The following is a 25726-nucleotide window of genomic DNA, read 5'->3' as shown; positions in this document are numbered from 1 at the left end:
TGTGATCATTGTAAAACATACACAGAAATGCTGGAAGAACTCAGCTGGTCTTGCAGCGACCAGAGGGGATAAAGATATATTACCGACATTTCAGGCCTGAGCCCACCTTCGAGGTATAAGCAAAGAACAGGAAATGTCATCTGGGGGCGTGGCAAGATGGCGTAGGGAACAGACGTGCCTTCCAGACCTCTCCTGACTCTGATTTATTGTTTTGTCTTTAAGTGCCCGTTAAAATTCTTTTAAAAGTTTATAAATAATAAGAGGTGTTGGATTAGTGCCTAATGGCTTATATGCAAAAAAAAAGGTAAAAGAAAACATCAACATACTGTTAAAAAACTACATTTTCCAAAATTGTCTGAGCCTACTTGTTTACAAGAAGCCAGGACTCAGCGTAGAATGGATCCAGAGGAAGACGTACAGAGTTCGGCATTGAAACTCCGTTTTAAGCCGGTGAGGCTCTTTGAAGGTCGCACTCAACAGCTTTCAGAACAAAGGGCTGGACGGGTGCCAGTAATTCACACAACAGCCACTGTGAGGGCTGTTACTAAGACTTTGACAGTTGAATCAGCTGGGGTGCCACCAGCTGGAGAGTTAAAGAGCTGTCATTCGACTGCTACAGTGGTGGCGCTGCAAAATGCATCTTCAATTACAACGGTTTTTCCAGACATCGATTCAGTGAAGATGATTAAAGAGATTTGGCTTAAAGATAACCCTGATCTTCAGTCTCCTGGCATTGCTGGGGGGAGTTTGAGAGGGATTTTTATACGAAGTCAAACTGCTAGAAAAGATACTAAATTAAGGGAAGGGGCAGAGATCCCGTGGTCTCTAAGGAACAGCAAGACCCCATTATGCCTGAATCTACTTCTGTTGAAATGTCTGTTAAGGATCTTGAAGATAAGATATATTCTGTATCGAGTCACTTAGCTAATTTTGTGAACCTGTTTATTTCCAAGATTAATGCGATGGCGGAAGTCATTAATGGAGCTTTTAAGCTTGAAACCATTGAAAGATTTGAAATGTGTGATAAAGGTTTAGTCGATGCACAGGATCAACTGCAAGATGAAAATAGAATAATTGAAACATTGCAGATCCAAAATAAAAATTTAGCAAAAAAGGTTGATTATTTGGAGAATCAATCTAGACGGAACAACGTGAAAATTGTTGGTTTGCCAGAAGGCATAGAAGGACCAGATCCAAGAAAATTTTTTACTGAATGGATTTCATGAGTGTTAGGACAGGATAAATTCCCTGAAGGTTTAATACTGGAACGTGCTTATAGAGTTTTAAGAAGAAAATCTTTTTCAGGACAGAATCCAAGATCTGTTGTGATCCGTTGTTTAAACTATTGTGACAGAGAGACAATTTTACGTATGGCTATTAGAAATGCCCAGCAAAATAGATCTCCTTTGATGGTTCAGAATAATCCTGTTTTCTTCTATCAAGATTTGAGTCAAGAAATTATGTTTCAACGACGTGAATTTAATTCTGTGAAAGAATGTTTGTGGAAAAAAAGACATAAGGCAACATTCAGGTATTCTGCGGTACTGAAGATTTTTTAGGATGGAAATTAGCCAAAGTTCTTTGACAATCCTAAAGAGGTTATGGACTTTGCTCAGTCTCTACCATTCATGCAGTTTCAGGAATAATGTAGTCCTTCAAGGTCTCCAAAGAGAGTAGAGATGTAAGGTGGGATCCAGTTTTTAAAAAGAAATGGAAGCAATGGTGACCGAAGTGGTAACATTGATTTAAAAAAATTAATCTTTTATCTTTTTTTGAGAAGAGTTTAAATAGTTTAAATAATGATGATAGTTTAATGAAATGGGAGTTGGGAAAGGGAACTGGGTGGGCACTAGTTTCCAGAAGTCATCAGCTACCTGTGAGTTATCTCACTCCCAATATTTTGGGGGAGTTACCGCTTTGGGCGGTTTAAACAGGAGGAGGTAGTTGTGACCTCTGGCTTGTTTTTTTTTCTTTTTAATTTTTGGGTTAAGAAGTGAAGGTTTTTTAAATTATTTTTTTAAAAATAATTATTTTTTTTAACTCTTTTTGTTTTCTGATTGTAATTGAGAGGGAATTAGGAGGTTTTTTTCTCTCCTTTTTTTCTATTTTTTTTGGGGGGGGTTCTCTTTTTTCTTTCTTTTTTAAGAGGATGATGTCACAGAAGATAATAAGTCAAAAATTGAGGATGTTGAATTAGATGAAGAGGAAGATGAGGGGAAAGGTGATAAGAAGAAAAAGAAGAAAATTAAGTACAAATACATTGAGGGAGAAGAGTTTAATAAAATTAAGTTAATTTCGATAGAGAATTTTGAAGATGTTATAAATGAAGAATATGGAGAATTTTATAAGAGTTTGAACTTTTTTTTCTTTTTTTTTCTTTTTTTATATAAGGGGAGGGGAAGGGAATAAAAAGTTTATCTGATTGTTTTTCTAAGGGATGTTTTTGTTCTCTCGATGAATTATAAAGGAAACTTGGTATTAATGGTAATTCTGTATTTATGTATTATTAATTATGATTTTTTGTATAACAGGTATGTGGTTGATATATGATTTTAATATTTGAACTTAGTTTTAAAGTGGATTTCATTTGTTAAATACATGTATTATGTTTGATTTAAATATATGTTTAAGGGTATTATTTTAGTATTGATATTTTTTTTGTTGTTAGTAATTTTTTTTGTTGTTAAGTTTTATCCTTTTTTTTGTAAGTGGGGTTTTTCTATTTTATTTACAACATTGTTAATTAATTCTTCACTCTTTATTTTGGTGGGGAGGATTGGACTAATTTTAAATTAGATGATTAATGTTGTGTTATAATTATTGGGGGGGTTAATTTGTGTAGTTTAATGATGTAGTATTCTAATTTTTATTATCTTATTTTTTATTATTTCTTTAAATGTAATTTTTATTTTATTCATGTCATAAAATTTTAAATCAAGTTTAAAAAAAAAGGAAATGTCATCTAATATATCTTTACCTCCTATGGATGCCGCAACTTTCTTCAGCGTTTCTGTGTTTTTATAGCAAAGGGATCATAACCCTGGCAGTAAGAGGGAACGCTGTGGCAAAACGGACTTAACCCTGGCAGTAAGAGGGAACGCTGTGGCAAAACGGACTTAACCCTGGCAGTAAGAGGGAACGCTGTAGCGAAAGGGACCAGGATCATTGAGAGGGCAGATGCTGTTTATTGTAAGACCAGAAGATCTGTGCTGTGTGACTGGAGCCAAGGTTAAGGACTTCTCTTGGGAATGGACAGGAACTTGAACGGGAAAGATCCATGCAGGGCCCACCAAGTTAGCTGGAAGTGAAGAGATTCTGGAGAGGGAACATGAACAACTGAGGTTCGTACTAAAAAGCAAAATCACAAATGTGATAATGTTTGTGGGGAGAAAGCATGTTCTTAATTTTCTGAGCTAAGCTGCAAGAGAGATCACTATGATTGGAATCATGTGCAAGTCGTCAATTGAGGGAATGTAGATAATTGAAAGATCTAGTAATAGATTAGGCCAAAGCACATTAGCAGCAACCAAGTGGAAGAGGAGTTCATGGAACATATTGGAAATGCTTTTCTCAATCACTGTTCAGGAATAAACAGAAAATGGCGGGAAACACTTGTGGACTTGGCAGTATCTGCGGGAGAAAATTGGTTAATGTTTCAGGTTGAAGACCTTTCACTGGAACTGGGAAAGAATGAAAATGAGTTTGTTTTGACAGACAAGCTACCTGAAATTTTAGAATTCAGGGTTGGGTCCAGATACACTCTAGCAGAAGATGAGGTGCTGTTCCTCATGCTAACGCTGGGCCTCATCGCAGGTTGTGGAGAAGTTGCAGGAGGGGTAGATTGACAGAATATCTCTGTCAGCATGAGGCCAGGGTTGCCATGAGGATAAGTTGTAGAAATCCTCTGGGTGAGGGGGTTGATAGAAGCAACTCAAGAGAAACCAAGTGCATAAAAACTGAGATGAGGACAGTTGCAAGATGAGAATACAAGGGAACTTTAAAAATTCCAAATGCAGGGCTGTAGTGTATGACAATCTAAGGCTTTGCTAATGGAGAGAGAGAATAACTGAGTCAATATCATAGATGAAAGATCTCGAACAGAAATTTCATTTTCAATACAGAGAAGGCTATTTGAAGTTGTTGACACCGGAATTGAGTTCAGAATTCTGCAACGTGCTCTGATAAAAGATCATGGGCTTGTATTGGGCCTCATTATGACACAGTGCAGGAAGCCGCAGAGAGATAGGTCAAAGTGGATGTGAGATAGCGAATTTAGTGATAGGCGGCAGATTAATCACAGATCCTTCACAAAGTAGTTGCACTCTCTGCAATTTGGTTTCTTTGATGCAGAGGAGGGTGCCCAGTGGGAAGATGAGATGTTTGTTGTTCTTCCAATTTACGGGTGGTCTCAGTCTGACAGTACACGAGACCATGGACAGACATGTCCGCAAGGGAATGGGATAGAGAATTGAAAAGGGTGGCCACTGGGAGATCTATGCCATTGCGGCGGACAGAACTGAGGTGCTCAACAAAGCAATCTCCTAGTCTGCGTCCTGACTCTCCGATGTAGAGGAGACCACAGCAGGAGCATCGGATACAGTAGGTGGCCCCTGCAGATTCACAAGTGAAACATTGCCTCACTTGGCAAGACTGTTTGGGGCCCCAAATGGTGCTTAGGGCACAAGTGGAAGATCTCCTGCGGTCACAGGGGTAGGACCCAAGAGCATGATTGATGGAGAAGGAGGAAAGGACAAGGGAGTCACAGAGGGAGCAGTCCCTGCAGAAGGCGGAGACAGGAATATGTATCTAGTGGTGGGATCATGTGGTAGGTGGTGGAAATGTTGGAGGAGGATGCATTGCATGCGGAGGCTGCAGGGGTGGCCATGAGGACAAGGGGAATCCTGTCCTTGTTGCGCGTGGGGGTGAAGGGGACCAGGGCAGATGTGTGGGTAATGGAGGATATGCGGGTGAGGACTGAGTTGATGGTGGTAGAAGGAAAGCCATGTTGTTTGAAGAAGGACATCTCTGATGATCTGGCAAGGAAGTCCTCATCCTGGGTGGAGATACGATGGAGACGGAGGAATTGAGAGAATGGAATGGAGTCTTTACAGGGGTCAGGGTGGGAAGAGGTGTAGTGGGAGTTGGTAGGTTATAGATGTCTGTCGAGACTTTAACTCCTGAGATGGAGATAGAGAGATCGAGGAAAAGGAGAGTGTTGCTACCAAGTGAAGTTGAGGTTGGGATAGAAATTGGCAGTAAAGTGGATGAAGTCATCAAACTCATCATGGGTACACGAGGCAACACCAAAGTAGTCATCGATGTAGCAGAGGAAGAGTTGAGGGGCCTTGTCTGTGTAGGATTGTAGCATGGATTGCTCCACATAGCCAATAGAAAGGTAGGCATAGCTGGGCCTGATGTGGGGACCCATGGCTACCCCTTCAATCTGGAGAAAGTGGAATTATGGAAAGGAGAATTATTAAGGGTGAGGACAAGTTCTGCCAGCCAGGGGAGTGTAGTGGTGGAAGGGGACTGTCGAGAAAGAAACAAAGGGCTTTGAGACTTTCGGTATGGCCTCAACGAATGAATCAGAAGCAGGTTTATTGTCATGAGCATGTGACACAAATTTGTTGTTTGCTACAGCAGTATCGTGCATACATTGCTATAAATTAAATTTCTATAAATATACTTTAAAAATAAATAAATTAGTACAAAAGGAAAGGAGTGTCTGTGGTTCCTTGTTCATTCAGAAATCTGATGGCGGAGGGAAATAAGCAGTTTTTGTGATGTCGGGTGATTGTCTTCAGGTTCCTGTACCTACCTCCTTCCTGGTGGTCGTAGTGAAGAGGGGGCACGGCCTGGGTGATGAAGGTACTTGATGATGGGGGCAGCTTTCTTGAGACCTCTTATAGATGTCTTTTTATGGAGTGATTAATGTCCATCATGTCTCTGGCCAAGTGTAGCCGTCTCCTGTCCTGTGCATTACCAGACAATGATGTAACCAGTCAGAATGCCCTCCACAGTACACCTGTAGAGTCTGTGGTGACATCCCAAATCTCCTCAAACTCCTCTTGACGTAAAGCTGCTGGTGAGCCTTCATGACTACATTGACATGCTGATCCCAGGATAAGTCTTCAGAGATATTGACACCCAGAAACTCAAGGGGGCAATCTAGTTATGGACATCTAGAGAAGTTACTTGAGATCAAAGAAAAACGTTTATAATGTATTCAGAAAATGCAGTGTGTGAAGAGTGGGGGGGAAAGTTCACAGTTCAGCAAAGAAGGGTCAGGAGGTTGATTAGGAAAGGGAAAATAGAGCAGGGGTGGACAACCATTTTTGGATGTGGGCCGCATACAGAAAAAATATAAGGAGTCATGGGTCCGACTGATACTCTGCAAGAAAAACGGTGTTTTTAGACCAGAAAACCCCTGTACCATCGCAAATTCATTCTCTATCAAAATAACTGTACAACACTACTGAACATTTTATCTGTTGCCATTTCAGTAGTTTATTGATGTGCTCATATATTACAGCAGACATTTCTCTATCTGCTGCTCTTAAATTTAATTTAAATGAATACAATAAAACTCTTTAAAACTCTCATTCGAAAAGCAGTGCAAAATATAAACTTGGATGCAAAATAAGAATCAAGAAAGGAGCAAGGCCATCTCCAGCATTCCTCCACAACCCTCAGGAAATGCAGTTCACGGCCCAGGAGTCCACCTTAATGATGATTCATGTGTAAATCTGTAGATAGGCTATTAAAGATAGGTGATTAAAGTTAACAGTCACTGCAAATCAAACAAACAAACAGACTTCCCCTTGTCTTCTGTGAAAAAGTATTTATTTTCCCTCTGTGACCATATTTTTTGGCACTCCCTTTCTACTTTCTGTCTTTTCGGTTCCGCCATGCTTAATCAACTGAAGTAATTTTTTTTTAACTAAGGTGAATGTTTTCATCGATGAGTAACATTTCAATGGTTGGTCTAGTAGTTGTTCAAAATGGCAGCAACATCTAGTATTGAAACTAAGAAGTGCAATGTAATTGGAATTGAAAGATTGGTCGTAAGTCACATTTACATGACTTAACGAGGTAGTAAAGCAATTTTTCAAAAAAAGATTTCAACAAATGAACCTTTAATAAAGAATATCAGTCCTTTTTTTAAATTTTGGCTGCATGTGCGGGTGGACGTATCTCACGTAGGACATAAGTTGAGGAATACCTGTATGTTCTAACGGGCCATATTCCATTTTATTTTTAAAATTCACCATGGGCCACTTAAAAATGGGCAACGGGCCACAGTTGGCCCATCTCTGAAATAGAGTACGAATGATTTTATGATGTCTTCCCTAGAAATGTGAAATGGAAAAATTAATATGAATGAAATGGGAGATATTATGTTGGGAAATAAGGAGATGTCCTTAGTTAACAATTTAATGAAAGCTAAAATTCCCCACAGTTTTGATATGAGAGGAAATGGCAAACCACAACCAGATCATCTGACCTTAGCAGTTAGAAAACGTTAAGGAAGTGGTTTCAGGACGCTTAGTACATTTAAAAAAAAGACAGGGCAGAGTCAACATAGATTTACAAAAACCATGTTTGATAAATGTATTTCATTTTTGAGGTTGTAGCGTTGATATGCTTGAACTTGCAGAAGGGCCTTTAATCAGGTTCTATTCAAGTAGTTTGTAAACAAAATTAGAGAAAATGAAATTCAGGTAAAATACTGGAGTGGATTGAAAATAGTTAATGATCATAAAGCAATGAGTAGGAATACATGGGTCATTTTTAGGTTGGGGACAGTACCAGTGTAGAACGGCAAGGATCAGTGCTGGGCTCCACTCATTACAGTCTAGGTCAGTGATTTGTTTGAGTCGACCAAGAATAACGCATGTTTCTGCCTGGCCCGCAGGAAAAGGAATGTGATGCCATGTACGTAGTCTGATAATAAATCTGAACTTGCTAACCATTACTGTCTTGGGTGGCAGTGCTTGTTGTGAGGAGGATATAGAGAGGATTCAGGAGATATAGGCAGGCTAAGTGAATTGTTGAAGATGGGATATAATATGGGGAAGATGTCACGCGTTGAAAACGCAGACATTTTTTTCAAACGGTGAGAGAAGGGAAGGTATTCGTGTCCAGGTGGACTCAGGTAAGCTGGTGCACATGTTAGCAAGGATTTTATTTTGGCTTATTTTAGTAAAAGAACAAAGGAAACAATGAAATTGTACAGGACCCCGGTGAAACACCTGTTATGTTCGGAACAGTTCTGGTCTCCCTCCAAAAGGAAGGATATATTTGTGTCTGAACCAGTGTTACAAAGGTTCATTGTTTTAATCCATGGCAACAGGTTTTGTTCCATTGAGAGAAATCAACTAAACTGGTCTTCCTCTCCCAAAAAGAATGGGAGATGATCTCATCAAAACAGCCTCAATTTTCATAGGGCTTGATAGGATAGATGAAGTAATGGTATTTCCCATGGCTGGGGTATGTAGAAGCAAGGATCACTGTCTCAAAGTGTCAGTCAGAGCTAAGATGGAATGAAGTTTCTTCCACCAGAAGGCAGTACATCTTTAGAGCACAAAGTTCCTTGGAGGCCACTGACACGCACTTGTTAGGACAGCACAACAGCAACTGCACTGGCTGAGAAGTCTGACGTGCGCAAGGCTACCAGCCACCATTATGTCAACTTTCTACAGGGGCTCTGTCAAGAGCTTCTTGGCTGACTGCATCACAGTACAAGACCTAAGAGTGTCAGAAAGGATCATTGGGATCTCCCTCCCTCCCAACCACCCCACACCCCCACCATCGACGTGCTCTACAAGAATCGTTGAATGAAGAGAGCATACGAAATCATTGAGGACCCCGCACATGGTATCCTTCAGCTACTTCAGGGGAGAGATACAGGAGGATCAGAGCCAGCACCACCAGGCTGAGGAACAACTTTTTCCCATGGAGAGTGCGAATGCTGAACGACTGGTGAACAGCTCATACAAACCCTCTGTGACTCTTCTATTTATTCAACAATATTTATTTATTTTTGCATATGTACTGCATATAAATCACGTCAAGATGTGTGCTCTGTTCTTTACCATTGAATGATAATAATAAACTTGAACATTAATTCTCTGCTCAGAATATATTCATGACTGAGGTTAATAGATATTTTGTTATTTAGGGAATTCAGGAATATGTGGTCAGTCCAGAACAGTGAAGCTGAGGTTTAAAATTGGGCATTTCAATGAGCAAGGTGATAAAAATAAAAGCAGAAAATTCTGGATATACCAGGTGTGTGGGATGAGAGATAAGAGCTAATGTTTCAGGTAGAAGACTCTTCATCAGAAGAGTCATGAAACATCCTTTAATGTCATGTAATACTACAGAATGTAATATTACACTAAATTGCCTTCTGCCTGCTGTAAGGTGACCTGAGCTCTGATACGATCAGGATGCCTTCAGTGCCCGAGGCCCTTCAGGACCCCTACTTGCCCTCAGCACCCTCTAGAATCCCAGCTCATAGACCTGGTTCCCATGGGCTAGACTCCCGCAGCCTGTGCAGGTCCCCTGACCACATTCCCACAGCCTGTGTGGGTCCCTTAGCCACTGAGCACCTCGCTGGTCTGCTGGTCACCTTCCTGTAAGGGCATCTTCTTTGCTTCTCCTTCTCAACGGGGAGGGTGGGGGGGGGGGGTGGATTGTTCTTCCCATTTCTCGTGCCCTGTGCCAGTCTGCTGCTCCCTTAGTCTGTAACACCTCATGGCCGCTGGTGAGCGCAGGCACCGCCATCTTGGGCACAGACTCTGCAGTTGCAGGATTTTACTTACAAACACTGTCAGCTGCTTTAACATGCAGTTCAACCCTTTGGAGCAGCTCTATGTCTTCACTTTCCCAGGTCCGCACCAGCAACAGGGCTGCCAATTTTTTATAGCAGTTGTCAATCCCATAGATAAGACCTGACCTACATTTTCTGGGTTTTTTTAAAATCCCAGTATCTGCAGATTTTCTTTTCACTGATAAACTGATGAGGTTGCTATGTGCAAAAAATTATTAATAATATAGAATGCACTCACTGAGAGGGGATTTCTGTAAATTTAGAAATCACCTTCAAAGGGAAAATTTGGGGTTTTCTTGGGAAAACTAATTGTTTAGCTTTTGCAAAGAGCCAGAAGGGAGACATTGGGTTGATTGCCCTGCTTGTGCGGTTTCATCATTGTGAAACACAAAAGTCACTTGATAGTAGTAAAAACACACAGAAACGCTGGAGGAACTCAGCCGGTATCACAGGGTCCATAGGAGTTAAAGATATATTACTGATGTTTCGGGACTGAGCCCTTCAAGGAATAAGCAAAGAACAGGAAGGCATCAGAATAAAGACTGAAAACTGGCCAGGAGGGGGAGTCCAGACCAACAAAAAGTGTTTATTGGATATGATAAGAGAAGAGGTGAGAATTGATTTTGGCTCTGTGAAAGGAGATAGAGGGGAAAGGGAAGAGAGAGAGCACTGGGGGGGGGGGGGGGGGCGACAGGAGGAAGAAGAAGGGGGTGGGGTTTAATGGAAACTGGAGAGTTTGATCTTAATGCCACCCAGTTGGACGATGCCCAGGCAGAAGATGAGGTGTTGTTTCTCCAATTTGCAGGTGGTCTCAGTCTGGCAGTGCCTGAGACTATGGACAAGCATGTCAGCACGGGAATGGGTTGGGGAATTGGAATGGGTGGCCTGTCACTCCAACTTCCATTCCCATCCTAAAATGCATCTTGTTCCTTCTCTGTTGCTCATTTTCTATCAACCAGAACAAGTATCTCTATTATTAACTTTCTTTATTCTCCGTCCGTCCCATCTGGTGATTTCTTCCTTGTGTCTACATCACCTTTGTTGACCTCACCAAAGCCTTCGACACCGTGAGCAGGAAAGGGCTTTGGCAAATTCTAGAGCGCATCGGATGTCCCCCAAAGTTCCTCAACATGATTATCCAACTGCACGAAAACCAACAAGGTCGGGTCAGATACAGCAATGAGCTCTCTGAACCCTTCTCCATTAACAATGGCGTGAAGCAAGGCTGTGTTCTCGCAACAACCCTCTTTTCAATCTTCTTCAGCATGATGCTGAACCAAGCCATGAAAGACCTTAACAATGAAGACGCTGTTTACATCCGGTACCGCACGGATGGCAGTCTCTTCAATCTGAGGCGCCTGCAAGCTCACACCAAGACACAAGAGAAACTTGTCCGTGAACTACTCTTTGCAGATGATGCCACTTTAGTTGCCCATTCAGAGCCAGCTCTTCAGCGCTTGACGTCCTGTTTTGCGGAAACTGCCAAAATGTTTGGCCTGGAAGTCAGCCTGAAGAAAACTGAGGTCCTCCATTAGCCAGCTCCCCACCATGACTACCAGCCCCCCCACATCTCCATCGGGCACACAAAACTCAAAACGGTCAACCAGTTTACCTACCTTGGCTGCACCATTTCATCAGATGCAAGGATCGACAAGGAGGTAGACAACAGACTCGCCAAGGCAAATAGCGCCTTTGGAAGACTACACAAAAGAGTCTGGAAAAACAACCAACTGAAAAACCTCACAAAGATAAGCGTATACAGAGCCGTTGTCATACCCACACTCCTGTTCGGCTCCGAATCATGGGTCCTCTACCGGCATCACCTACGGCTCCTAGAACGCTTCCACCAGCGTTGTCTCCGCTCCATCCTCAACATTCATTGGAGCGCTTTCATCCTTAATGTCGAAGTACTTGAGATGGCAGAGGTCGACAGCATCGAGTCCACGCTGCTGAAGATCCAGCTGCGCTAGGTGGGTCACGTCTCCAGAATGGAGGACCATCACCTTCCCAAGACCGTGTTATATGGCGAGCTCTCCACTGGCCACCGTGACAGAGGTGCACCAAAGAAAAGGTACAAGGACTGCCTAAAGAAATCTCTTGGTGCCTGCCACATTGACCACCGCCAGTGGGCTGATATCGCCTCAAACCGTGCATCTTGGCGCCTCACAGTTTGGCGGGCAGCAACCTCCTTTGAAGAAGACCGCAGAGCCCACCTCACTGACAAAAGGCAAAGGAGGAAAAACCCAACACCCAACCCCAACCAACCAATTTTTCCCTGCAACCGCTGCAACCGTGTCTGCCTGTCCCGCATCGGACTTGTCGGCCACAAACGAGCCTGCAGCTGACGTGGACATTTACCCCCTCCATAAATCTTCGTCCGCGAAGGCAAGCCAAAGAAAAGAACACACTGTATGGAGTGTGGGTATGACAACGGCTCTGTATACGCTTATCTTTGTGAGGTTTTTCAGTTGGTTGTTTTTCCAGACTCTTTTGTGTAGTCTTCCAAAGGCGCTATTGCCTTGGCGAGTCTGTTGTCTATCTCGTTGTCGATCCTTGCGTCTGATGAAGTGGTGCAGCCGAGATAGGTAAACTGGTTGACCGTTTTGAGTTTTGTGTGCCCGATGGAGATGTGGGGGGGCTGGTAGTCATGGTGGGGTGCTGGCTGATGGAGGACCTCAGTTTTCTTCAGGCTGACTTCCAGGCCAAACATTTTGGCAGTTTCCGCAAAACAGGACGTCAAGCGCTGAAGAGCTGGCTCTGAATGGGCAAATAAAGCGGCATCGTCTGCAAAGAGTAGTTCACGGAGAAGTTTCTCTTGTGTCTTGGTGTGAGCTTGCAGGCGCCTCAGATTGAAGAGACTGCCATCCGTGCGGTACCGGATGTAAACAGCGTCTTCATTGTTAAGGTCTTTCATGGCTTGGTTCAGCATCATGCTGAAGAAGATTAAAAAGAGGGTTGGTGCGAGAACACAGCCTTGCTTCACGCCATTGTTAATGGAAAAGGGTTCAGAGAGCTCATTGCTGTATCTGACCCGACCTTGTTGGTTTTCGTGCAGTTGGATAATCATGTTGAGGAACTTTGGGGGGCATCCGATGCGCTCTAGTATTTGCCAAAGCCCTTTCCTGCTCACGGTGTCGAAGGCTTTGGTGAGGTCAACAAAGGTGATGTAGAGTCCTTTGTTTTGTTCTCTGCACTTTTCTTGGAGCTGTCTGAGGGCAAAGACCATGTCAGTAGTTCCTCTGTTTGCGCGAAAGCCGCACTGTGATTCTGGGAGAATATTCTCGGCGACACTAGGTATTATTCTATTTAGGAGAATCCTAGCGAAGATTTTGCCTGCAATGGAGAGCAGCGTGATTCCCCTGTAGTTTGAGCAGTCTGATTTCTCGCCTTTGTTTTTGTACGGGGTGATGATGGTGGCATCACGAAGGTCCTGAGGCAGTTTTCCTTGGTCCCAACAAAGCTTGAAAAACTCATACAGTTTGACATGCAGAGTTTTGCCGCCAGCCTTCCAGACCTCTGGGGGGATTCCATCCACACCTGCTGCTTTTCCACTTTTCAGTTGTTCGATTGCCTTATATGTCTCATCCTGGGTGAGGACCTCATCCAGCTCTAGCCTTAGGGGCTGTTGAGGGAGCTGGAGCAGGGCGGAATCTTGGACTGAGCGGTTGGCACTGAAAAGAGATTGGAAGTGCTCTGACCATCGGTTGAGGATGGAGATCTTGTCGCTGAGGAGGACTTTGCCATCTGAGCTGCACAACGAGTTTGGACTTGGGGAGAGGGGCCATGCACAGCCTTTAGAGCCTCGTAAAAACCCCTGAAGTCGCCAATGTCCGCGCTGAGCTGGGTTCGCTTGGCGAGGCTAGTCCACCACTCATTTTGAATCTCCCGGAATTTGCGCTGAAGATGGCTGAAGATACAGAGCCGTTGTCATACCCACACTCCTGTTCGGCTCTGAATCATGGGTCCTCTAACGGCATCACCTACGGCTCCTAGAACGCTTCCACCAGCGTTGTCTCCGCTCCATCCTCAACATTCATTGAAGCGCTTTCATCCCTAATGTCGAAGTACTTGAGATGGCAGAGGTCGACAGCATCGTGTCCACGCTGCTGAAGATCCAGCTGCGCTGGGTGGGTCACGTCTCCAGAATGGAGGACCATCGCCTTCTCAAGATCGTGTTATATGGTGAGCTCTCCACTGGCCACCGTGACAGAGCTGCACCAAAGAAAAGGTACAAGGACTGCCTAAAGAAATCTCTTGGTGCCTGCCACATTGACCACCGCCAGTGGGCTGATATCGCCTCAAACCGTGCATCTTGGCGCCTCACAGTTTGGCGGGCAGCAACCTCCTTTGAAGAAGACCGCAGAGCCCACCTCACTGACAAAAGGCAAAGGAGGAAAAACCCAACACCCAACCCCAACCAACCAATTTTCCCCTGCAACCGCTGCAACCGTGTCTGCCTGTCCCGCATCGGACTTGTCAGCCACAAACGAGCCTGCAGCTGACGTGGACATTTACCCCCTCCATAAATCTTCGTCCGCGACGTCAAGCCAAAGAAAGACACACTGTATGTGTCTCTATCTCTGTACCTCAGTCAGTGTGTTAATTAATCCTTATTATCCTCCCTTTGACAGTCATCAGGACATACTGCTACTTAGTGCTGTAAATCCCAAGGTCAGACTATTGAAAGGCTTACAGCTGTCACTCAGACTCTGCATGTAACAAGCCACTCAGGCTTATGATCCCGTGTCTCTTCACTCTCCCTGCAGTGGAAGAAGCTGATGGAATGCTGAAGAAATGTGTAGAAGGTGTTGAGTCAGCCCTGCTGTATGCCAAACTCTGGGCCAAGTACACAAAGGATCTGCTTTCATGGATGGAGAAGAGGACTTCTGCTGGTGAGTGATAGTTGATACTTCTGTGATGGGCCATATTCCGTGTCTGCATTGCGTTAGACTGTGTTGCCAGTATTTCAAGGTTAGCATTATGGGGGGGGGGGCGGGGGGGGGAGGACCGGTGAAATGCACACCTTGTCATCCTCATAAGCCAAGGTTGTGACTGCATTGGTCTCTTGTTAATCAGAATCATTGTGGACAAGCGTCCTCAGTCTTGTATTACAGTGTGTGGGGGGGGTGGGGGGGTGGGGTTGTCAGGAGATGTCACTCATTGATACTGGGCTGAAATGGTTTAATTGTTGGGATGGAGTTGAAGTGTGATCCTCCATCAACATTGCTTGGTTCTTATGACTTTGGTGGTTGTGAACATAATACTGTAATTTGGGATTATTAGTACTAATAAGCAATAGATTTATTTGTCCTCATCATGAACTTTCATTGCCTTAAGAGGCTCACTTTGTAGATCTCTGAAAATACAAGTGTCTCTATCCTGTGCTCACCAACCTGTGCCCTGACCCATGAAGGCTAGTGTACCATGTGCCTCCTTCACCAACTGTGTTGCCACTTTCAGGGAACTAGAGACTTGTCACCTGTCTATCAACCATCCCCAGCACTCTATCATTTACAAAATCCTACCCCTATTTAACTTTGCAAATTGCTTCACCTCACACTTTTCAAAATTAAATCCCATCTTCCATCCACTCTCCTCAGACCACCACCAATGTTCATCCATCCACAAACTTAATAATCATACCTCATACATTCACATCCAAGCCATTAATACTCAGAAACAACCAAGGTCCCAGCAGCATTCCCCGCAATACACCTCTCATAACAGAACTCCAAACAGAAAACCAGAGGTGTGCGATCCAGTGATTATTGGAGGATTGGAGGGGGAGAGGGGGAGCAAATTTTTGGGGGTCACTATCTCAGAGGATCTTTCCTAGACCCAACACAAATTCATCATGAAGAAAGCCTCTCAGGAGTTTGAGGAGATTTGGTAAATTTTTACAGATGTGTGGTGGGAAGTGAGCTGACTGGCTGCATCATGGTTACGTATAGGGACACCAATACTCCTGAGTATTATGCCCTGCAAAAGATAGTGGACACGGCCCAGGACATCACAGGCAAACTCTTCCCACTATTGAGAACATCTACAGGGAGCGCTGCCATCGGAGAGCAGTAGCAATCATCAAGGATCCAACACCACCCTGTTCTCACTGCTACTATCAGGAAAGAGGTATTAGTGCCACAGGACTCGCACCACCAGGTTCAGGAACAGCGGCTACCCCTCCACCATCAGACTCCTTAACGACAAACTCAATCAGGGACTCATTTAAGGACTCTTACTTTTGCACTTTACTGTTCTCTCTCTCTCTCTCTCTCTCTCTCTCTCTCTCTCTCTCTCTCTCTCAGTATTGTAGTTTGTTTACATTTGTTTAGTTATTTACATATGTATGTTGAGTACAGTTTTATTTTGCACAACCAATAAGTGGTAATTCTGCCATGCCTGCAGGAAAAATAATCATCTATATACTCTGACAATAAATTTGAAATCATAAAAAAACCTCTCTCTCTCATCACTAAGCCAATTTTGGTTCTAATTAGCCAGCTTTCCTGCAATCCTTGAGTCTTAATGTTCTCAACCAGTCCAGCATGTAGGATCTTATCATATGTCTTACTTAAATTCTATGTAGACAATGTTTACTGATCTCTTCATCAAACTCCTTCATTACAACCTCCAAAAATTCAATCAAATTAGTGAGGCAGGACATCCCCTCACAAAGCCATGGTCACTCTCTGTACATAAATCCTCTCCTTTAAAAGTCCCTCCAATAATTTACCAACCACTAACACAAGGTTCACTGGCTTTCCCCTCCTACCTTTCCTAAATAAAGGAACAACATAAACCAGTCTTTTGGTACCTCACCTGTGCCTAATGCAGATATAAATGATCTCAATCAAGGCCTCAGCAATCTCCTCCCTTATTTTCCACAGCATCCTGGCGTGGGTAGGGCCTTAGCTGATTGGAAGGAACCAGAGAGTGGGAATAAAGGAATCCTATTCTGGTTGGCTACCAGTGGTGCACGGCAGGGGTTAGTGTTGGCACCACTTCTATTTAAGTTGTATGTTAATGATTTGAACTGTGGAATAAATGGCTCTGTGGCTAAGTTTGCAGATGATACAAAAAGAGGTGGAGGATCAGGTAGTGAGGAGGAAATGGAGAGGCTGCAGAGAGACTTGGATAAATTAAGAGAATGGGCAAAGATTGAAATACATTGTTGGAAAGTGTACAGTCATGTCCTTTGGCAGAAGGAATAAAACCCCTAGTATCCAGAACCTATGGGGATTGGTAGATGCCGGATAAGTGTATTTTCCGGTTGTTTGAGACTTACTCTTACAATGTCTAATATTTATAAGCAACCTCAAAATCTGCTGATTACAGCTCACCAGCCAAGTCTAATATACCGATATCATGATGAATCCACCTGCCGTGCTAGTGGTGGTTTGGTGAACTAACGGCAAGGTGCGCCAATTTTAAACACATTTTTTACTTATTATTTTATTCTTATTTATTTTAATTTTTATGTATTTTCCTAGATTTTTTTTTTTTGCTGATTGCTTAAGGCTGTTGGTTGCTTTAATTCAGATACCAGGGATTTTAATGTAGAAAATTCAAAATTTGGAAGTGCAAAGGAACTTGCATTTATATTTGCAGGACACCCAAAAGTTAACCTCCAGGTTGAGCCGATGGTGGAGAAGGCGAATGCAATGTTGCTGTTCATATCCAGAGGAATAGAATATGCTGTAAGAGCAGGGATGTGCTGTTGAGGCTTTACAAGGCTCTGGTGAGACCTCACGTGGAGTATGGAGTCCAGTTTTGGGCTCCTTATTTAAGAAAGGATTTGGTAGCAGTGAAGAGGGTTCAGAGAAGATTTACAAGAATGATTCCTGATCCCTGGAATGAAGGGATTAGCATATAATGAACGTTTGATGGCACACCTTGGAGTTCAGAAGAATGAGGAGGGCTTCATAGAAGCATTTTGAATGTTGAAAGGCCTGGATTATGTTGATGTGGAAAAATTGCTTCCTATGGTAGGAGAGTCAAGGACAATAGGGCACAATGTCTGAGTTGAAGAGCGGCCATTTAAAACAGAAATGCAGAGGAATTATTTTAGCCAGAGAGTGGTGAACCTCTGGAATAAGCTACACAGGCATCTGTATGCAGTGAACTGGAATTCACTGTCTGTGTGTTGTTCAGATGGCTGGCTCCACCCTCACCTACCCCATTATAAACCCTGGTTTTCCCTCCTTACTTCAGATTCACCTCAGGACTATTGCGTCTACTGGCCATTGATTGTAAGCTATTAAAAGCGTGTTTGTACTCCTCACTTGTCTCTGAGAGCAATCAGTTGTGTTACAATTTTAATAGCTTAACTTTGAAGCAGGATGGAAGCTCTGTTGAAGCCAGGCATGGTCCAGGTTGACCCTCTGTCCCTTGAGGCCCTGGAGGAATTCACCTACTGGCTGGTGTGCTTCCAGTCCTACCTGACAGCCAGCCACACAAGACGTCTTCAACTCCGATAGTCTCCGGAGATCTGCACTTCTCTCTCAAGTTGGCCCCAAGGGGTTCATTGTCATCAGAGACTGTGCTACATATGAGACGGCCATAGAAAGCTTGAAGGCCCACTATAAGAGGCCCCAGAGGGACGTGCTGGCAACGCACCAACTCTCTCAACATTGGCGACATCCAGGTTAGTTGCTGGCCAATTATGTCCTGGAACTGTAGGCCCTGACCAGAAAATGCCACTATGAAGCGGCCACGGCCAGAGTGAGAGGAGGAACAAATCTGGGATACCCTCATGACAGGAGTGAGGTCGAGGTATGTGAGGCAGCGACTGCTGGAGTTGGGGAAGAAAGACTTGGCCAACACCCTGGAGCTGGTGAAAGCTCTCGAACAGGCCCAACTAGGAGCTGACGACCTCACGGGTGAAACTGGCGCCTTTTCGGATGACCAGGTCATTGGGGCACCAGTGACCCCACAGCCCCAGCATCGGCTGCTGCGTCCATGTGCTACTGGCGATGCAACTTCTGTGTACAGGCACAGCACCCCCGTCCCCAATGCCCCACTAAGGACTCCGTGTGCTCAGGATGTGGTAAGTGAGGGCATTGGGAGAAGGTCTGCTGGGTTAAAGGGAACCCAAGGAGGGTAACCACGTGTGCGACCCCTGAACAGGTATTTGACCCATGCCCAAGTCCTGAAATGCAAGCTCAGCCTCTCTGTGTTGCTCACTGCCAGCATCTTGCTGTGCCTCATGGCGAGACCCACTACCAGAAGTAAAGCATTGCAGAAAGCAATGGTGGTCATCTTGCCATGCCTCAAGGTCGATGCCACCTACTCCTTCTTTGGAGCAAGGTGGAGGATGGCCATCTTTCTGTGCCTCATGATCAACACCATCTTGACTGCCCACGGGCCAAGAGGAGAGAGTCAACATTAGCATGGGGAGTGATGGGGTTTCTGGAGCACTGGCATTGGTCATCCTGGATCGGGCAATACCTCACCAATTGAATAATTCGATGATGGAGGTGAGGGTAAACGGACAATTGACTGATTGATTGGTAGACACTGGCTCCACTGAGAGTTTATAAACTCTGCGATGGCTCTGCAGTACAACTAAAGAATGTACCAGATAGACTATTGTATTTTCCTATCTAAATGAGTACTAAAGGATTTGTGTGCTCCTGTGTGTTGCTGGGCCTGAACTTCCTGTGTCACCTTAAAAGCGTTACCATGGAGACCTCTGGCCCACTTCCTCCAATCATGGTTCATAACGGAGGGTCTAAAAGCTGGACACCACATACAGTCTCTCCATCCTAAATATTGATCCCCACTGTTTCCGAACCTAACACCCGATTGCAAACCAGTAGCCACAAAGAGCAGGTGATAGGGTGCAGGGGGATCAGGAATTTATTAGAGCTGACACACAGCAGCTGCTCAAAGAAAACATAATTGAGCTCAGCAACAGCCCGTGGAGTGCCCAGGTGGGAGTCATAAAAGGGGAAGCAAAGTCCAGGCTAGTGATTGATAATATCCAAACAATAAATAATTTTGCACTCCTGGACGCATACCCCCTCGCTTGAATTTCGGACATGGTAAATGAAATTGCACAGTATCGGGTCTATTTGACCATTGACCTGAAAGCTGCATATCTGTTCCACCATCCCAACAGGGCATTTGAGGCAGACGGACAGCTCTATTAGATCCGGAGGGTCCCTTTTGGTATCATCTTGGTCTTCCTGAGACAGATGGTCAAAATGGTCGACGAGTACGGGTTGAAGACATCTTTCCCTTATCTCGAGAATGTCACCATTTGTAGGCACTCTCTGGAAGACCATGATGCCAACCTGCAGAGGTTTTTCTACATGTCCAAGGTTCTGAACCTCATGTACAACTCCAGTAAGTGCGTGTTCCAGACGAAGCGTCTGGTGACCCTAGGCTATGTGGTAGAGAATGGCGTCATTGGCCCTGACCCTGATGGAATGTGTCCTCTGTTTGACTTCCCAATCCCGAAGACCATGAAAGCCTTAAGAAGTCTGGCTTCTCCAACTATGCCCAGTTGGTCCCTCACGACATGGATAAGGTCTGCCCCCTCTTAAAATCCACCTCTTTCTCATTATCGCCTGAAGCCCAGGTGGTTTTCGACTACGTTCAGAGCTACATTGTAAAGGCACCATACATGTGGTGGATGAGAATGCACCTTTCCAGGTGGAAAGCGATGCCTCTGACACAGCTCTGGGCATTACCCTTAACCAGGCAGGTAGAACGGTTGCTTTTTTCTCCTGCACCCTACAAGGCCATGAGCTTTGGGGAATCCATCAGTGGAGAAAGAGGCTCAATCCAATCTAGAGGCCATCAGGCACTTGGAGGCATTACCTAGACGGCAGAAAATTTACACTGCTCACCGATCAGTGATCGGGTGGCATTTATATTTAATATGCAAAAAGGGGTAAAATAAAGAATGATAAAATCGCCAGGTGGAGGACAAACTCTCCACCTATAATTATGACATAACATACAAGCCAGGTAATCTCAATGAACTGTCAAAAGGAAGCTGTGCCTCTGCACACACTGGCTAGTTGCGGTCCCTGCAGGTTGAGCTTTTCCACCCAGGCATCACTCGCATGGCTTATTTCGTCAAGGCACGCAACCTGCCCTACATTGCTGAGGACATCAGGGAATTGACCAGGTCCTGCCAGGTCTGCGTGGAGTGCAAGCCGCACTTCCACCACCCCAACAAAGCGCATCTGATAAAGGCATCCTGCCTCTTTGATCGACTCAGTGTTGATTTCAAGGGTCCCCTCCCTTCCACCAACGGAAATGTGTACGTTCTCAACGTCATCGACGAGTTCTCATGTTTTCCATTCGCCATCTCCTGCCCAGACATGACCACCACCACGGTCATCAGGGCCTTACACTCTATTTTCCCCCTTTTTGGGTATCCCAGCTATATCCATAGTGATCGGGGCTCATCATTTATGAGCGAAGAACTATGCAGCACCTGCTTGTAACAGGCACTGCCTCAAGCAGGATGAATAACTACAATCGCTGGGGGAACAGACAAGTTGAAAAGAGAATGTGATTGTATGGAAGGCCGTGAAATTGCCCTTCCAGACTAATGCTGGTAAGAAGTCCTACCCATGGCGCTCCACTCCATAAGGTCGCTCCTCTGCATTGCGACCAAGGCAACTCCTCATGAGTTCATGTTCATTTTCCCGAGGAAATCCACATCCGAGACCACTCTCCCAGCTTGGCTAATGGCACCAGGGCCAGTCCTGCTAAGAAAGCATGTGAGGAGGAGCAAGACAGGCCCCCTGATCGAGAAGGGGCACCTGCTGCACGCCAACCCAACGTATGCCTATGTGGCAAACCCTGATGCCGGAGAGGACACCACCTCGATCAGAGACCTGGCACCCGCTGGAATGGAGGAAGAAATGCCTCAAACAAGCCAGGAACAAGTACCCCATCCAGGGTCCCGGACAGTTCTGCTCGGGAAGTGGGTCCATCCCCTTCGCGACCAGAGTTGGAGCCCTCGAGACCCAGTGACCCTGTAACACAGGGGGTCCAGAAAGTTCAGAAAGCCCAAAGTCCTCCAGTACTGAGGTGCTCGACCAGAATAACTAGACCCCTGACAGACTTAACATATAAATATTTGTAAACTATTAGTTTTTTTTTGAATGAACGGTGTCTGTTTTTCTCCCACAGGCTCAATTCTGAAAGAAGGGGTGAATGCAGTGAACTAGAATTCACTGTCTATGTGTTGTTCTGATGGCTGGCTTCTCCCCTGGCTCCATCCTCACCTACCCCAATATAAACCTTGGTTTTCCCACCTTACCTCAGGACTATAGTGTCTAACAGCCATCGATTGCAAGCTATTAAAAGCGTGTTTGTACTCCTCACTTGTCTCTGAGTGCGATCAGTTGTGTTACATTGTGGAGGCCAAGTCATTCAGTGTAGTTAAGGCAGAGATTGGTAGGTATTGAATAGTTAGCATATCAAAGGTTATGGGAAGAAGGCAGTAAGAGAAAGGATAAGCTCACTATGGAATGGCAGAGTAGACTTGATGGGCCAAATGGGCTACTTCTCCTTCTATGATCTTATGAGACTCAACTAGCCCTGCGACTTATCATCTCTTGTACATTCTTGAGCTAACGCCTTCACCTTAATACTGACACATTCCGAAGTAACAACATACCACTCACTGAACTATCTTCCTTACCCTCCTTCATAAATACCGATGTGAAGTATTCCCACATCACCTGGCACAACATGTACATTATCCCTTTGGTCTCAACCCACTCTTTCCCTGGCTACCAGACTCTCTTATATGTTATCCATCAAATAGTATTAGTTTCAACTTTTCTCCTTCTCTTTCCCCTGCCGCTGCATAATCTGCTGTGCATTTCCTTCCCTTTGTCTGTGTGGGTGTTCTCTGGGGGCTCCGGTTTCCTCCCACGCTTCAAAATGTACCGGGGGTATAGGTTAATGGGATGTAAGTTGGCCTGTTACTGTGCTGTATGTCTAAATTTAAAATTTACAGTTTTTCATGACCTGTATTTCGTGCTCATGGGCCAGAAGGGTCTGTAACCATGCTGTATCCCTTAAAAATTCATCACCTGTTTCCATCTGACCTCATTAATCTGTCAACCAGATGTCTTCACCTAGACTCACCCTCTTACAAATATTTCCTTTGTTCTCAAGATCCCTTCCCTGGACTCTCCCAGTTCTGACAAAGGGCCTTTTAACCTGAATAATTGACGTTTCTCTTTCCATAGATACCGCATGGTCTTCAGAGTGTTTCCAGCATTTTCCTCTCTCATTCACTGTCTTCTTCCTCCTTCCTTGGGGTCCATGTTGGTGATTTTGGTTTGACGTTTTACCTTTCACTAACAGGTTTCATGGTACCTCTGTTTACATTGGACTAATGCCATTCTTAAACTATTATGTTGGTTGCTGGGGGATTATTTCAGGGAAAACCAAATAGCAGTTCCGCAAGTCATGAGATAGAGAAGAGGTAAGTTAGTTACTGTTTATTTTAAGTGGAGGAGGGAAAGCAGCTGAATTATATGAGGGTGTTTCTCAAAAAACTGTACCAGCCCTTAACATTATGATTACAACAACTCAAGGCAAAGTGGTCAGAACTATGTAGTTCCAAACCGGGAGGGTCAGTGAATACTAGGAAGCAGCTCAGTCCGAAACAGAACAAAAACATAATTGGACAGGACAATTAAACTTGACATTTAACAAACATGTGAAAAGAAAAGTAGGCTGCACACAAATTCGATTGACTAAATTTGATTGAGGTTACATCATTATATATGGTTAAACACTTTTTTTCTCAGTATTTCATAGTTTACATGGTATGTTGAGTGCAGAGTTTTGCATTACCAATAAGTGGTAATTCTGCCTCAACCACAGGAAAAAGAACTTTGGGTTGTGTGTGATGTCATGTATGTGCTCTGACAATAAATCTGAATCTAATCTAATCCTTTGAGGAGTTGAGGCAGTTGCTGGAGGTAAATGGGATGAGCATACATGGCACTCGGTCACATTGAAACATTTCCTTCATATTCACTCCTTTTATTATTTACAAATTCACCCCCCACACACACACCCACAGACACACACACCCACAATCACACACCAATCCCACACACACCCTTCACACTCACACACCTCTCAGACACACACCGATCCCACACACACACCCCAGACACATAAACCCCACACATACCCCACACACCCACCCACACCCACACACACACACACACACACACACACACACACACACACACACACACACACACACACACACAATAATTTAAAATAAAAATATGTAACTATTTGGAATTATCTACTTGGTTACAGGATACTGTTCATCAATCTCACAGACTGCTATTTCGCAACCTGGCAGTCCTGAATTTGATGCTCCTGTACTACCACCTTCTTGATGATAGTGGGTGAACAATTCTATCTGCTGGATGGAAAAGGCCCTCGATAATTCTTCAAGCCATATTTAAGCAATGAGATTGAGGTTCCCAGGTGGTATGTTACCTCCTAGGTGCCAGGGTCAGGGATGTCTCTGATTGAGTTCATAGCATTCTGGAGGGCTAGGATGTTGTGGTCCACGAGGGGTCCAATGTCATAGATAAGAGTAGGGACAAGGTCTTGAAGAGGGAATATAGGGAGTTAGGACAGAAGTTAAAAAAGCAGGACCTCACGGTGGTCACCTCAGGATTGCTGCGTGTGCTATGTGCCAAAGAGGATAGAAGTTGTGGCAGATGAATGTGTAGCTAAAGAGTTGGTGCAGGGGTCAGGGGTTCTGATTTCTGGATCATTGGGATCTCTTCTGGGGAAGGTCTGATCTGTACAAAAAGGACGGGCTGCACCTGAACTGGAAGGGGACCAATATCCTGCAGGCAGGTTTGCTAGAGCTGTTGGGGAGGGTTTAAACTAGTTTGGCAAGGGGTGGGAATCAGAATGTGAGTGCAGAGAATGGGGTAGAAGGTCAAAAGCATGATGCTGTGTGCTCTAAGTTGGTGAGGGAGGAAAGCAGGGGACAAAACATAAAGAGAGCCAGTTAGAGGGGTTGAAATGTATCTATGTCAATGCAACGAGTATTAGGAATAAAGGATTCCTGACACAATCTGTGGGCAACGAGCGGAGAGGCCAAACTGAATCTGGTTCTGGGGTATGAACTGGTCAGGTGGCCAACCTCTCGGAGGGGGAGCATTTTGGTGAGTGTGACCACAACTCCCTGAGCTTTAGGATAGCTTCGGACAAGAACAAACAGAGACAAAATGGGAAACCGTTTAATTGGGGAAGGGCTAATTACAATGAGAAGTGGCAGGAACTAGCAAGAGTAAATTGGATACAGATGTTCAAAGGTGAAAGCACAGAACAAATGTGGAGGAAGTTTAGGGACCACTTGTTCAGGGTTCAAGATAGGTTTGTCCCACTGGGACAAGGAAAAGATCGCAGTAAAAGAGAACCATGGTTGATGAAACAGGTCAGGCAACTAGTCAAGAGAAAGAAGGAAGCAGGAAACAGGAAGGGCTCATGAGAAGTAAATGGTAGCCAGGAAGGAGCTTAAGAAAAAATTTAGGAGAGCTCAAAAGGGGCAGGAGAAAACCTTGGCAAGTGGGATTAAGGAGAATCTCAAGGCATTCCATGCGTATGTGAAGGATGACAAGATTGAAGGTGGGGCCGCTAAAGGATAAAGGAAATAACATGTGCCTGGAGGTGCATGAGGTTGGGGAGGCCCTAAATGCTTTGCTTCAGTATTCACAAGAGAAAAAGACCTTGATCAGGGTGGGGTCAGAATAGAACAGGCTTGTGTGTTGGACAATGTGGAGATTAAGGAAGTGGAAGTCTTGGATCTTCTTAAAAACATCAAGATTGATAAGCCCCTGGGGCTGGACGTGATATACTCCAGGATACTGT

General features: G+C 44.5%; 1 protein-coding gene across 11 annotated transcripts in view; it reads left to right on the top strand.

Annotated features, from left to right (window-relative positions):
• Window positions 1-25726, top strand: part of LOC138758574 (GEM-interacting protein-like) — a 197261-nt gene that overhangs the window by 102517 nt on the left and 69018 nt on the right. For 10 of the 11 annotated variants that reach the window (XM_069927700.1, XM_069927701.1, XM_069927704.1 and 7 more), the window contains one exon: window positions 14602-14727. In XM_069927700.1, coding sequence (XP_069783801.1) covers window positions 14602-14727 — 126 coding nt within the window. Of the gene's footprint in view, window positions 1-10348; window positions 10446-14601; window positions 14728-25726 lie in introns of those variants that run through there. The other variant, XM_069927709.1, reaches the window with a different exon arrangement.

The sequence above is a fragment of the Narcine bancroftii genome, chromosome 3 (assembly GCF_036971445.1).
Source record: "Narcine bancroftii isolate sNarBan1 chromosome 3, sNarBan1.hap1, whole genome shotgun sequence".
Taxonomy (NCBI): domain Eukaryota; kingdom Metazoa; phylum Chordata; class Chondrichthyes; order Torpediniformes; family Narcinidae; genus Narcine; species Narcine bancroftii.
Note: the sequence above shows the minus strand (reverse complement) of the source record. Positions and strands in the feature narration are given on the sequence as shown.